This window comes from Lynx rufus, unplaced genomic scaffold, assembly GCF_022079265.1.
Source record: "Lynx rufus isolate CCGP_SWC_20201006 ecotype Redwood Valley unplaced genomic scaffold, mLynRuf1.p SCAF_8, whole genome shotgun sequence".
In the NCBI taxonomy this organism is placed as follows: Eukaryota; Metazoa; Chordata; class Mammalia; order Carnivora; family Felidae; genus Lynx; species Lynx rufus.
Genome location: NW_025814896.1, coordinates 81,528,422 through 81,543,209, shown reverse-complemented (window position 1 = coordinate 81,543,209; position 14,788 = coordinate 81,528,422). Strand labels below are relative to the sequence as shown.

Below are 14,788 nucleotides of genomic sequence, written 5' to 3'. Positions count from 1 at the left end.
ACCAGTACTTTGAGTGTGGAATTTGTTTTTCTTTTTTATAACTTAACAAAAGCAACCCTCCCTTATTCTTTATTTTTAAGTTTTTGCCTGAGTAGAATATAGACAGTTCAACTTACAGATGATTTGACTTACGATTCTTGACTTCACCAGGATGTGAAAGCAATTCACATTTAGTAGAAACCATACTTGGAATTTTGAATTTTGATCTTTTCTCAGTGTAGTGATAGGTGATAGGATCCTCTCTTATGATGCTGGACAGTGGCAGACAGCGCAGCTCCCAGCCAGCCATGCAATCACAGCCACATACCCTTACGACCATTCTGTATCCATAAAACCATTCTGTTTTTTGCTTTCCGCACAGTATTCAGTAAATTACATGAGACACTCAATACTTTATTATAAAATAGGCTGTGTGTTAGATGATTTTGCCCAATTGTAGCCTAATGTGAATGTTCTGAGCATGTCTAAGTAGTTGAGGCTAAGCTGTGAGGTCCAGTAGGTTAGGTGTATTAAATGCATTTTCAACTAAGGATATTTTCAACATATGATTGGTTTATTGGGACGTGAATCCATCTTAAGGCAAGGAATAACTGTAGTATACGTCTATATTTTCTCTAAATGTATTATCATTTAGACTTTATGAAGTATTTCTCGGAGTTAGTATTCTGAGATACAGTGAACAAGTCCAGGTTTTTTCTGTCCCTACCTACTTTTTCTGGTGTTATAAGCTTCCAGGCTATCTTTTAAGACTGTAGAGTCCTTTCTAATTAATTAACTCACCTTTTTCTGGAACTTTTCCAATTTTGTTATAGTAACTAAAACTACTTATAATGCTTTAGGTGTGGATTTTGTGAGGCTAAGGAAGTGCTTTGTTCCTATTCATTGGCTTTTCATGCCTACTGTTTTATTGATCTTGGGTTCAGAAGCTAATTGAGTAAAAGAGTTCATCAAAATGACTGTAATAAAGCTAATTAGAATTCTAAATGTTCTGCCTTAGAATAAAGGTAAAAATAATTTAGTTAAACTTTACACAAATTACCTGTATGTGAAATGAATGTACTACATGAAATTAGGAGTGCTTAAAGGGTATACATATGTTTTATATACCTCATCTCCTGGTGTCATCTAGATGATGTACGTTGGAGTTAGACAAACTTGGTTTACCTGTTGGTCAGACGATATACATACTAACTGTCTGACATTAATCAAGCTTACTGCCTCTAAGCTTCTGCCTGCTTTTAGCTAGTTTTGTGTTCTTTGGCCTTGGATAGATAACCTGTCTTCTCAGACTTTAGTTGTCTGTTTTTAAAATGATATATTTCAACCAGATAGATCACCTCTTTAGGTCTGTAATAGCTCTAAAAAGTGCTCATCTGGATTCTGCACAGGTCTGATTTAGCCATTGCTTGCTAAAATGCCTTTAGCATAACTAACAGCCTCAGCATTGAAAAGCCCACATTGACTGGCCCTGACCTACCTTTCCAATGTTACTTCCTTATGCAAACCTGTGTTCTAGCCAAGTGGTTTGTTTACCCACTGCCTTTATTTTTCATGTCCTGCCTATACACATTACACAAGGAAGAAAGGCCCTTCCTTCTGTTTCTACATCATTTGACAACTATTGAGCATGACCCTGAAGTAAACACTGTATTTCATTACAGGGAATATGAATGCAAAAAATAACCCTGCCTGCAGGGATCTTAGTGTCCACCAATGAGAGACAAATATGAAAACATGTAGGTGCACTAAGGCATTAAATGATGCTGTGGATAGAGTATGTGTATGCTATATAGTAGTAGCCAGTACAGAATGATTGATTCTACTTAGATAGTAAGGAAGAAACATTAAAGGGGCTTTACAATTTGCTCAAAATGAGATTGGTAAGCAATTTTACTTTCTTTTACTATCCTTTCTAAGTTCCATATGAAGGTTGTACTAGACCTATGGAATGATTTGGCTAGCTTTTTCTTTTTCTCATCTTTGAAACAGTACCAAAAGGAATTATCTGATGTTTGAGTGTTTGGTAAAACTCACACATGAAATTTGCCTGGGTGTGGTGTTTTAACGGAAGGGTTGCTTATTTTTCAGGAATTCTGTTTTTTCCTTAATTTGTATTTCTGGAAAATTATCCATTTTATGTAACTTTTTAAATAGATTTTCATAAAGTTGTACATGATACTTACACATGATTTTTTTGTTCAAATTTTTATTTAAATTCTAGTTAACATACAGTGTAGTATTAGTTTCAGGAGTAGAATTCAGTGTTCATCACTTACAACACCCAGTGCTCATCATAACAAGTGCCTTCCTTTAATACCCATCAACCATCTAGCCCATCCCCCACCCACCTCCAGCCATCAAGCCTCAGTTTGTTCTCTGAGAGTCTCTCATGGTTTGTTTCCCTTTGTTTTTCTTTTCCCCAGCTCTTATATGTTCATGTGTTTTGTTTCTTAAATTCCACATACGAGTGAAATCATGTGGTATTTGTCTTTCTCTGACTCACTTATTTTGCATAGCATAATACACTATTGCTCCATCCACGTTGCAAATGACAAGATTTCATTCTTTTTGATGGTTGAGTAGCATTCCATTGTATATATACACACACACATATATATATATATATATACTCAGCATACATATATATATGTATATATATATATATATATATATGCACACATACATACATACATACATACATACCACATCTTCTTTATCCATTCATCAGTCAGTGGACATTTGCCTCTTGCCGTAGCTTGGCTATTGTTGATAATGCTGCTGTAAACATTGGGGTGTATGTGCCCCTTTGAATCTGTATTTATGTATTCTTTGGGTAAATACCTAGTAGTGCACTTGCTAGATTGTAGGGTAGTTCTATTTTTAACTTTTTGAGGAACCTCCATGCTGTTTTCCAAAGTGGCTGTACCAGTTTGCCTTCCCACCAACAGTGCAAGAGAGTTCCCCTTTCTCTGCATCCTCACCAACACCTTTTGCTTCTTGTGTTGATAATTTTAGCCATTCTGACTGGTGTGAGGTGGTATCTCATTGTGGATTTGATTTATATTTCCTTGATGTTGAATGATGTTGAGCATCTTTTCATGTGTCTGTTAGCCATCTGTGTGTCTTTGGAAAGTGTCTGTTCATGTCTTCTGCCCATTTCTTCACTGGATTATTTGTTTTTTGAGTGTTGAGTTTGATAAGTTCTTTATAGATTTTGGATACTAACCCTTTATCAGATAAGTCATTTGCAAATATCTTCTCCCATTCTATAGTCTGCCTTTTAGTTTTGATTGTTTCCTTCACTGTGCTGAAGCTTTTTATTTTGATGAAGTCCCAATAGTTCATTTTTGCTTTTGTCTCCCTTGCTCCTGGTGATGTATTTGTACGTGATTTTTAGCTATTCATCAATGATTGCATAGTTAATGCCCCCCTTTTCACTCCTACTATATATTAAGATACATAATTCCTTTTTCTTTTTTTAAGCAAGAGTAGCTTTTTCTTGGATTTGGCCTTTTCAGTCTATCGAAGTTAGACTCTTGGAAAAATTTGCAAAGATTTCTTTTTCAGGGAGTTCCTGGGTAGCTCAATCAGTTGAGCACCCGACTTTAGCTCAGGTCATGATCTCATGGTTTGTGAGTTCGAGCCCCGCCTTGGGCTTGCTGCTGTCAGTGGAAGCCTGCTTCAGAGAGAGCTTGTGTTCTCTCTCTCAAAAATAAGTAAACCCTTAAATTTTTTTGCTAATGTTTATTTATATTAGAGAGAGAGACAGAGCACAAGCAGGGGAGGGGCAGAAAGAGAGGGGGACACAAGAGTCTGAAGCAGGCTCCAGGCTCTGAGCTGTCAGCACAGAGCCCAGCGCAGGGCTCAAACTCATGAATGGTGAGATCATGACCTGAGCCGAAGTCGTATGCTCAACGAACTGAGCCGCCCAGGAGCCCGCAAAATAAGTAAATCTTTTAAAAAAGTTAGTAAAGAAAAAAGATTTCTTTTTCAGACCCTCGTGTGAACTTCCATATGCAAAAGACATATGCATATGTCTTTGGACGAAATCTCTAAGGAAATAATTATTTCTTTTTTTCCCATTGAGGACATAATTTTTAACTATGAATTAATTGTAGCACATTTTTTAGACTATCCTGAACAAAAACCACTAGTCGATAAAAGCGGTATTCAGACATATGTCTTTAATTTTTTTCACTGGTCACCAATAGACTTCTTGAACCAATCATCAGAATAAAAGATACAATATACTTTTTTTTTTAATATTTTGTACTATGCTTTTTATTTGTTTATTTTTTAATATGAAATTTATTGTCAAATTGGTTTCCATACAACACCCAGTGCTCATCCCAACAGGTGCCCTCCTCAATACCCATCACCCACCCTCCCCTCCCTCTCACCCCCATCAACCCTCAGTTTATCAGTTCCGTAAAATTCAAACTAAAAAAGTAGCAACCTCATAGAAAGGAAATTTAGTCATTGCATCTGTTAAAAAATAGAATTTTTAGGGGTGCCTGGGTGGCTCAGTCAGTTAAGTGTTGACTTTGGGTCAGGTCATGATCTCACAGTTTGTGGGTTCACACCCCGCATCCAGCTCTGTGCTGTCAGCTCAGAGCCTGCCTCGGACTCTGTGTCTCTCTCTGTCCTTATCCTGCTCCCACTCTCTCTCTCTCTCAAAAATAAATGAATGAACAGTAAAAAAAATAGAATTTTTAAAAAGCATTTCCCATCTAAGTTCAATCAGAAAATATAATAATAAGCTTTTAGTTGGAAAGTGGCAAGATCCTAGAGTCGTGGTTCCCAGCCTTGGCAACACATTACAATCACCTGCAGAGCTTTTACAAAGGAGCCCACCCAGACTAGTTATATCTGAACCTCCTGAGAGGGAGGAGGCACCAGTATTCTTTAACAGGTTCCCTAGGTGATTCTCATGTGCATCCAAGTTAAGAGTCACTGCTTTACAGCAAACTAAAAAAAAAAAAAAAAAAAAAAAAACATCATTTTTGCATAACAGACCATGGAAAGGATAAAGCCCACATACTGAACCAAATGAGAGTTTTAACAGTAGATTCTAAGTAGAAAATTGGCTTACCAAGCAGCTAAAAAAAAAAAAGAAAACAAAGGAAACATAGAACTAAGCTCTCTGTGACTGAATTATCTGTCTTTCGGAGGAGGAACATTTTTTAATTTATTTTATGGATATTAGAAAACTCCTGGTCTAATTTCACACCGCAGAGCTCTAAACAACAGCACATATCTTAATTAGAAGCAGAGAGCAGAGAGAGTTATGTAGTCTAGGAAAAAAAATTTCTTTGAAAAATATACAATAGATAGTGCGCAGAGAAAGAAATTTTTATCAGTAAATTCATTGTAAAACAGCTTTTAATGGTGAGTGTGTGGATTATCATATATAACATGGTAATCATTTTTATTTAAATTCCACATACTCTTTATGTATTCCTTTTTAGAAAGTTATTATAGTCATCACAGAACTATTTAATTCATTCACTTTGTCAAAAATGTGATGACTACACAACTAATTCTTCCCTTACCTTTGTATTTGAGCAGGTATTTTAACTTTTCAGCTATATGGATTAGGTAATACTTTCTGAGTATGATGGTAATTTCAAGCTGTATTACTCAGAAGGGGTCACTGAATTTGTTTACCAATTTAATCAAAACCACCTAAGCAGAGCTATTAAACCTTAAAACCTGTAGTCAGGGATAGGGAAATATAACCTCACGAAGATAACCTTTTTCCCATAAAACTTAAAACTATTTTTGCAGTGATTAAGAGGAGCAGCAACTAATGAAAAAGTAAAAATGAGACGAACTTTCAATATGGCATAATTTGATTAAAAAAACATTCAGAAAGTGTTATAAATGCATTCAACTGAAAAGCCAGAATATTTGAGAAACGTCTCTTCCAAAGAAATGTATGTACTGTGTTAGCTTTCAACTACATAACAAAGATTTTATATTCTAGGGATGGTAGCTTTTAAAAAAAATCTCTTTATTGTAAAAAAAAACATGCATAAAGAAAACCACATGAAATAAATGTATAGTTTAATGAGCTATTACAAAGGAAATACCCCTGGAACCACACTCAAGTCAAGAAGTAGAACTTTGCCAGGTGCCCAGAAATAGTATGAATGTGCTATCATCATTTCAACCCTTCCTGTTCCCCAAAAGTAACCTCTGTCATGACTTTTAATCACTTTCTTATATACCCATATAGTTTTTATCACCCTAATGCATCTCCTAAAACTTTAGTTTAGTATTATCCATTTAAAACACTTCAGGGTGCCTCAGTCGGTTGAGTGTCTTTGGCTCAGGTCATTATCTCGCCATTTGTGAGTTCAAGCCCTGCATTGGGCTCGCTGCTGTCAGCACAGAGCCTGCTTTGGATCCTCTATCCCCCTCTCTCTCTGCCCCTCCCCCCCTCAAAAATAAATACACATAAAAAATTTTTTTAAAAACCACTTTAATGTTTCTCTTTTGGTATATAAATCCCCCTCTCCATTGCTTTCTTTTCCTTAAAATTTATCTTTTGAAACTGCAGTGTCTCATAGTGTAGATTTTGTTGTTTGCATAATCATGTGGTTCAACATGTTTCTCTGTCTTTTGAAAATTCTGCAAGTTAGTCAGTTTTGGCAAGACTGTGGGGCGGTGTGTTCTTTTCATCAGAAGACACGTAACGTCAGGTTCTCTCTTGGTTGTCTCTCTTCTTTGATGTTAGCAGCTACTAATGCTCAGTGCCTAGATCCATTAATTCATTAGGTTGCAAATGATGATATTCTAATTACTAGTTTTTCATTTATTAATTGGGATACTTTTATAGATACTTCTACTCATTTCCTATTTGTTTTCCTCGTGGTTGAATTCATGTATTATAATCAGGATAAATGTCTGTTTCTTTTCTTTTATTTACTAGTTTTCAAGATAATGAGTTGGTTCCTTATCACTCCCTGAAGATAACCAATTAGTTTTGTTTTTTAAGTAGCATTGATAATTTATGAATTGAAATATATTTGATTTGATGGGTTTTATAAATTGTAGTCGTTATCCTATTGAAAGCTCAAATTTGTCTCATATTTGGAGCCTCTGCAAGTTGGTTCCTCTTTTTGTCATGACCTCAGTAGTCTTGGGTAGCTTCCCTGCTATTTGCTGCGACAGTATGTTTCATGCTCATCTTAAACATTTCCTGCCTCAGATCTGGAATTAGCCATTTCTTTAATAAGCTCTGGTTTCTTTTCATGGAAAATGGTATTGTAAGCCCAAGTTTGGGAGCTAGGGATAATGTGTTGTTATTGGATTGGGCATTATTTCTAGGTATCTTTAGTAGGATGAGCTACATATTTTATATATTTATATATATATATGTATGTGTGTGTGTGTGTGTGTGTATACACACACACACACATATATATATATATATATATATTCAGAGTGAGTTCACATTGTTACTTCTAACTCAAATTCAGGATACAGGGTTTTAAATTTAACCTCTTCTATATTACATCTGTATCTCCTCTTTTTCATACAAAAATCCTAGTTTTCAGGGACATGGGAGATGAATTATAATATCTCACAATTACTTGCTTACTTTATGTCACAGTATACACTTAACAGTCTGAGAATAATCCTACTAATACTACCACTACTAATATAAATTACTGAGAATATTCAGAAACTTTTTGCCTATGTTTTTATCAATTCTTTCCTTTGCATTTTTAAATAGTTGTACTTTATTTACATTATTGGAGCATAAAGTCATTACATACAATGCTCTCTCGAATTCTCATCTAGTCATCCATAGGTTTTTGGTTTTGCTATTTAGTTGAACTCTTTCTTTCATGTAGGGATTTAGAGAGATTCAAAAACTATAGTGCCACCATCACCACTTTGCCAGAATCAGGGATGCTATATTCATGGTCATAATAAACACTTAGTTTTTTTTTTAAGTAAGCTCTCCACCCAACATGAGGCTTGAGCTCATGACCCTGAGATCAAGAGTCGAATCCTCTACCCACTAAGCCAGCCAGGTGTCCCGATAAACACTTAGTTTGAACCAGCCCTCTATAGCTAAACATGAAACATGACAATCTTGAGCCTATCTCCAGCTCACTATAATTGCTTTTCTGCTTTCTGTGCTTTCTTAATTTTAAAATATCTTCCGGAGAGGGCATCAGTTATATTAACTATTTAATGCTTTTCCTACTCTATACTGTTCCTTTTTTGATGACTTTTGGAACAGCTCTGTCTACCTTTTTCAAATTTAGCCTTTTTAAGAATAAGAATGAAATAATCTCAGTGTGCATTTTTCAACAAGTTTCAGCCTTAAAGCTGACTGATTCAAACTTGACTGAAACAATTCATTTTAGGAATGAAACTACCAGCTTGTTTATCCTTGAAATTAGAAATTCCAAGACCTTTAGGATTCTTCTTTACCTTTTCTGTTCTTTCTTGGCTTGAATTTTTAAACTCTTATCATTTCTTTCTTTATTACACAGTTTTCTTTAAAAAACAAAAGCAAACGGGGTGCCCAGGTGGCTAAGTTGGTTACGCGGCCAACTTCGTCTCAGGTCATGATCTCACAATCCTGAGTTAGAGCCCCACACCGGGCTCTGTGCTGACAGCTCAGAGCCTGGAGCCTGTTTCGGATTTTGTGTCTCCCTCCCTCTCTCTGCCCCTCCTTCACTTGCGCACGCTCTCTCTCTCTCTCAAAAATAAATAAACATTAAAAAACAAACAAACAAAACAGAAAGCAAACAACAAAAAAATAAAACATTGAATCATGGTCATCTATTCTTAGGTCTGCTGTCACAGTCTTTCTTAACTGACCCATTGGAACATAGCATAATCTGTGGTTTAGCTAACACACTGTCTGTTTCTGTGCTTTTCTTCTTTGTACTTTCCTATTACTTTAGAATTAAAGCAGAGATCTTTTTTCTAAAGATCTCCAGACTTTAAGCAGGCCACCACACACTATAAAAGTCTTTAAGGGCACCTGAGTGGCTTAGTCGGTTGAGCATCCAACTTCGGCTCAGGTAATGATCTCACAGCTCATGAGTTCGAGCGCCATGTCAGGCTCTGTGCTGATAGCTCGGAGCCTGGAGCCTGCTTCAGATTCTGTGTCTCCTCTCTCTGCCCCTCCCCCGCTCATTCTCTGTCTCTGTCTCTCTCAACAATAAATAAACATTAAAAAAATTTTTTTTAGGTGTTTATTTTTTCATCCCTTAATTATCAACACTGTTCTTCTGCATCTCATTCTTTGCCTGCTCACTATGCCTTTGTTAAAACTTTTCACCGTGTCCTTTACCACAGCCATTCCCATTTGAATTCTACTAACTAGTTCCTGAAACCTCTGGCATGTATTTTTTAAGAATCTTTAAAGAGTTATTAGATTTCAGAATTCACCTAATCTGAGGAGTGCCTGAAGATAGGATTAAGACCAAGAACTCAATGTTGCTAAGACAGTAAATCTTAAAAGTACTTATCACAAGAAAAAAAGTTTATAACTGTGTATGATGATGGATGTTTATGAGACTTCCTATAATGATCATTTTCAATATATACAAACATTGAATCATTTTGTTGTACACCTGAAAGTAATATAATATATATCAATTATACCTCAATAAAAAGAAAAAAAGAAAGACCAAGAACTCAGTGAAAGAAGGGAATTCTTGATCATGAAGTTTGTAGAGGATAACATTGAACAAGCCTTATGGAAGATGATAGAAGACATCAAATTAATCTTGTTAGCTTACATGAGTCTCATCAGCCAGGGTCCTCTGTTTTTGGATTATTTTCTCTCCTTTGTGCTTTTTTTTTCAGAACATTGTCATTTAATGTTTCTCCCTTAACTATACACTGTACTTTTTCTTTATTTAACATTATATCTTGACCTGATCATCTCCTGACTAAGTTCATTTGGGGAGGAAAAACCAGCTGCATAAATATGAGAGATGTCTTAGTATATGCAAGTTTGGATTAAAAAGTCTGTATTTTTTCTTGGTATTTTGCAATGACTACCTAATTGCATTTGGTGTTTTCAACTTCCTATTTGCAAATGATCTGCTAACAGAGCACCTTATAGCTAGAAAATGTATTGACAAATTTTCCTTTCAGATAGCTCTTCAGTCAGTAGGGTATATTTTAATAACTTTATTTTTTTAAAGTTTTTATTTATTTTGAGTGAGGGAGTGTGCGCACATGCAAGTGCGAGCAGGGGAGGGGCAGAGAGAATCCTAAGCAGGCTCAGCACTGTCAACACAGAGCCTGATGTGGGGCTTGAACCCACAAACTATGAGATAATGACCTGAGCTGAAACCGAGAGCTGGACATTTAATTGACTGAGCCACCCAGGTGCTCCTAACAAAAAAGAAAAAAAAGAAAAAGAAATAAACTCTTGGTGTTTAAAAGAAATAAATAAGTCCTTTATTCATTGTTTTAAAAATTAAGCTGATATTTTTAGATATTCTACTACCATACTATTTTAGTAAAAGCCCACCTTATTAGTTTTTATATATTGAACATGAAGTTATTTACAGACTTTCAAAAACAAAGTGTTAAAGTTAAAATGTTACAATTTCTGCAGCTGTGTTATATATGTGCTATATATATTTATGTGTTCTATGAGAGATGCACAAATATATATGCACATACATATTTAAATGTTGCTGATGTTTAAGGTGATAATTGATGGTCTTCAATGGGATGCTGGATTAATATGCAGTCGTATGTGTGACAGCTGAAGAAAAACCAAGGTCTGTGTGAACATACTTGATACTTTTCTCACAGGTTCTGAGCTGTGTCCGCACAGAATGGGATCCGCTGGATGTTCGCTTTGGCAATAAACAGCCTTATCAGGTGTTGACAGTGGAGCACTCCATCAGTGTAGACAAAGAGCCCATGGCTGACAGCTGCATCTATGAATGTGTTCGGAATAAAATCCAGTGTGTGTCAATAACCAGAATACCGCTAAGATCGAAGGCCATTAGCTGCTGCAGGAATGTTACTGAAGACAAACTGATTCTGGGCTGTGAAGATTCTTCAGTAATTCTTTATGAAGCTCACCGTAGAGTAACTCTCTTAGCCCAGGCTAAACTTTTGCCTTCATTAATAAGCTGCCACCCAAGTGGCGCCATTCTACTAGTTGGCAGCAACCAAGGGGAGCTGCAAATTTTTGATATGGCTCTATCCCCTATTAACATCCAGCTCTTGGCTGAAGACCGCTCACCCAGGGAGACTCTGCAGTTCAATAAATTCTTTGACATTTCCAGCAGTCTTGTTCAAATGCAGTGGATAGCTCCTCAGGTGGTTTCTCAGAAGCCTAAAAGTGGGGACATCTATGATCTCCTCTTCCTCAGGTTTGACAGAGGACCTTTGGGTGCACTTTTGTTTAAACTTGGTAAGTCAAGGAAGTTGGTGAGTAAGTAAAATGTTTATGATGATAACATTATGATTAAGAGAATAAAACCATTCTAGAAATGTAGGTTTTCTATGTCTTCCCGTAAATAGGCTTGCCTTTCAAACATTTCATGTAGTTGTGTTTTTTTTTCCAAGTAATCTCTATGCTTAACGTGGGATTCAAACTCACAACCTTGAGATCAAGAGTCACATGCTCCACCAACTGAGCCAGCCAGGTGCCCTCATATGGTTTAAGAAAGCTTTGTGGATGATTTTCTAAGTGTTAGGGAACATTAGATAGTGAAGAATTTGGAAATTGCACTGATTGTCCATTGTGATGAATGAAAAGCTTAAACTTCCACATTTGATACTTTCCAAAATAAATACATATGTGAATATTCTAAAACTATTTACTATGCCCATTAAAAATTTTTGTGTTGAAGGAATGTGATAATTTTTCTATTAAAATGATTTGATTTGATTGATTTTATGTTTACTCATTTTTGAGAGAGACAGAGTGTGAGTAGGGGAGGGACACAGAGAGAGGGAGACAAGAAACTGAAGCAGGCTTCAGGCTCAGAGCTGTTGGCACAGAGCCCGATGCAGGGCTCGAACTCCCGAGCTGGGAGATCATGACCTACGCTGTAGTCTAACGCTTAACCGACTGAGCCACCCAGGTGCCCCTATTAAGATTATTTTATATAATATGTATGTATTGCTTCTCAGATTGGAGTGTGTAAGGCTTAAAAAATAGATTTAGGTTTAAAAAATAGATTTTAATTAATGCATTTTATCGCAACTTGAAAACATAGAAAAGTCAATACATTTTTAAACTCTATGCATGGTTTGGCTCTGTGATACAGAGTTAAGTTTTTATTTTTTAAAAAATATTTATTTATTTATTTTGAGAGAGAGAGAGGGAGACAGAGAATACCAAGCAGGCTCTGTGCTGATAGCAGCTGTTCATGAGATTGATGTGGTGCTCAATCTCATGAACATCAAGATCATGACCTGAGCTGAAATCAAGAGTCAGACGCTTAAGTGACTGAGCTAGCCAGGTGCTCCCAAAGTTAAGTTTTTAAAGATACTGTAGTGTTTGTTAAGTATATGTCAGTTTATTATTTTTTAATGGATCTACTTGCCTCTGAAATTGAACTGATGAAATAAATGTACTTAAAAATGACTTGATTACCCTGAAAGGTATAATGGATATAATGTGAGGTCTGTGTTCTTTCCACATAATAAAAATGCATCTAAATTTATATATAATGTTAATGTTGTCCAAGAAAAAATGTTTAGAATCTCATTTATTATAAAATAATCCAGTTCTTTGCCCAACTACATGTTTAACAGTTGTATGTCTCCATACACAACGCTCATTAAAGTGGATGTTAGATGTTTTGCATGTCTGTTAAAACACACACACACACACACACATGCATGCACACACACACACACACACACACACACACACACACACTCTCTAAATTACCCAGTTACCTGTCAAACAGAAGGCTGTCTGCCCACATATACCTAGCTTTTCTTCAGCCCTCCCTTGTGGGCCTACTCACAACAGCTTTGCAAAAAGCACAGCTTTCTCTTCCTATCTCTAGCACATTTGCCTTCTTACTAAAGTAAACAGGCTCTCAGTGTAGGGATTTAGAGGGCTTCCTGCTAATTGCCAGCTTGTAAACTTAATTGGACTGTCTCCCTGGGCACTGTTCCTAAATCAATTAGGCAATGAGTTGGCTGTCACATCTTTTTCCCAAGAAGGTCTCTTGGAAGAGAATTATCCAATAGAAGTCAAGCATTCAAATGAAAAGGTGATAACTTCTGCAACTGACATTTATCATTAAAATTTTATTTTCAATATGACTTAAGTTTTATGGGATAGGGAAATTTTGCAGACTTACAGACTCTTTAAAGATCTAGATATGGAGTTTCCCAGAATTTTAAAAAACACATTATAAGATTAATATTTATTACAGATTATTAATTTTTCTAGGAAGAGTAGATTCCTTGAAACAGTAGATTCCAACTAACAGATCTTTTTTTTTTTTTAAAGAAAACCCTGTTTAAAGAACAGATTTTTCTTAGGTTCTGCTACTAAATACATCCAAAAATTTTAATATACTTCTTGAATTAACACAGTGCTGATTCTGGGCATCCATGTGGAATTTTCATGTATAATTCAAGTTACTGCATATATAAACAGGTAGTTGCATGTGCAGTTTCCCCACTAGGGAGCATTTACGAGATTTTTTCATAAGCTTGTTATGCAAGCCTTTGGAAAATTTGACATGCAAGGTGTAGCTTACAATTTAAGAAGCTGACATAGATCATAGTTTAAAATAGAATGCTGTCATATGTAAACGTGGCAGTGGCTGGTGCCGATATGCTAAGATTTTTGGAGTTTGACTTTTAGAATAGGTCAGTGTAATGTTGAAGGAAAACTTTGTTCCAAGACTAGAGCTTCCATTCTAAATCCTTATAATCATCATGCAAATGTGTTGGGGATTAAAAGGCCATCACTACTGTTAGAAGAATTTGAAGGGCATGCCTTCCTCAGGAGGGAGCTAGAAGTATCATCCTCCCACGTGGAAGCCAAGAAGTACTGTCTCATGTAAAGCAAAACATAATCAGATTTCTTTGCTTGGCAGTCATTGTCCCGTATTTCCACATATGTAGACTGAGATTAATTTTTAAAAGACAAGTCCCTAATTATATTACAGAGATATTAAAGCTTTTCCATTCTCATCAGTACCTTTTTCAACTTCCACTGCTCTCTTTAAACTCACATGATCATCTATCTCTCTGCCCTCTGAAGAGAGAATCTTCCCTTTTAATTGATACTTCATTAAGTTTATCTGCTTCTTACCACCTACCCACCCAACCTAACCAACCTCTTATCTACATGAACATAAATCTTTCCTTCTCAATTCAGTGGAAAAGGAGACCTTCCTCTTGTCCAAGACTAGTTCCACCACCACTTCCACTCTGGATCCCACTACATTCCTTTTGATACCTTTACTTTGTCAGCTTTCCCACTCCCCCCAAAAATCTTACTATACCCCAAGACACAGGCCCAAGCCACACCATAAAACAAACAACAGACAAACATCTCTTCCTTAACATTGTTTCTCTTCTGTTATTAGTCAGATGATCACCTTCTTTCATAGTCAGATTCACCAAAATAATAGTGAACATTGACTTTTTCTGCTTCTTCACTCCCCATTCACTCCTCACAGTACCAAGTTCTGGCTTGGGTCTTTAGTTTTCTGGAACTGCTCTTGCAAAGGTCACCAGGGACTTCCTACTTGATACATACATTTCTGTTATGTTACTTGATGACTTTTCAGCACTTAATGGTTGC

General features: G+C 36.1%; 1 protein-coding gene across 1 annotated transcript in view; it reads left to right on the top strand.

Annotated features, from left to right (window-relative positions):
• Positions 1-14,788, top strand: part of WDPCP (WD repeat containing planar cell polarity effector) — a 358,303-nt gene that overhangs the window by 130,292 nt on the left and 213,223 nt on the right. The window contains exon 10 of the mRNA XM_047069187.1: positions 10,807-11,416. Within this exon, the coding sequence (XP_046925143.1) occupies positions 10,807-11,416 (610 nt within the window). The remainder of the gene's footprint in view (positions 1-10,806; positions 11,417-14,788) is intronic.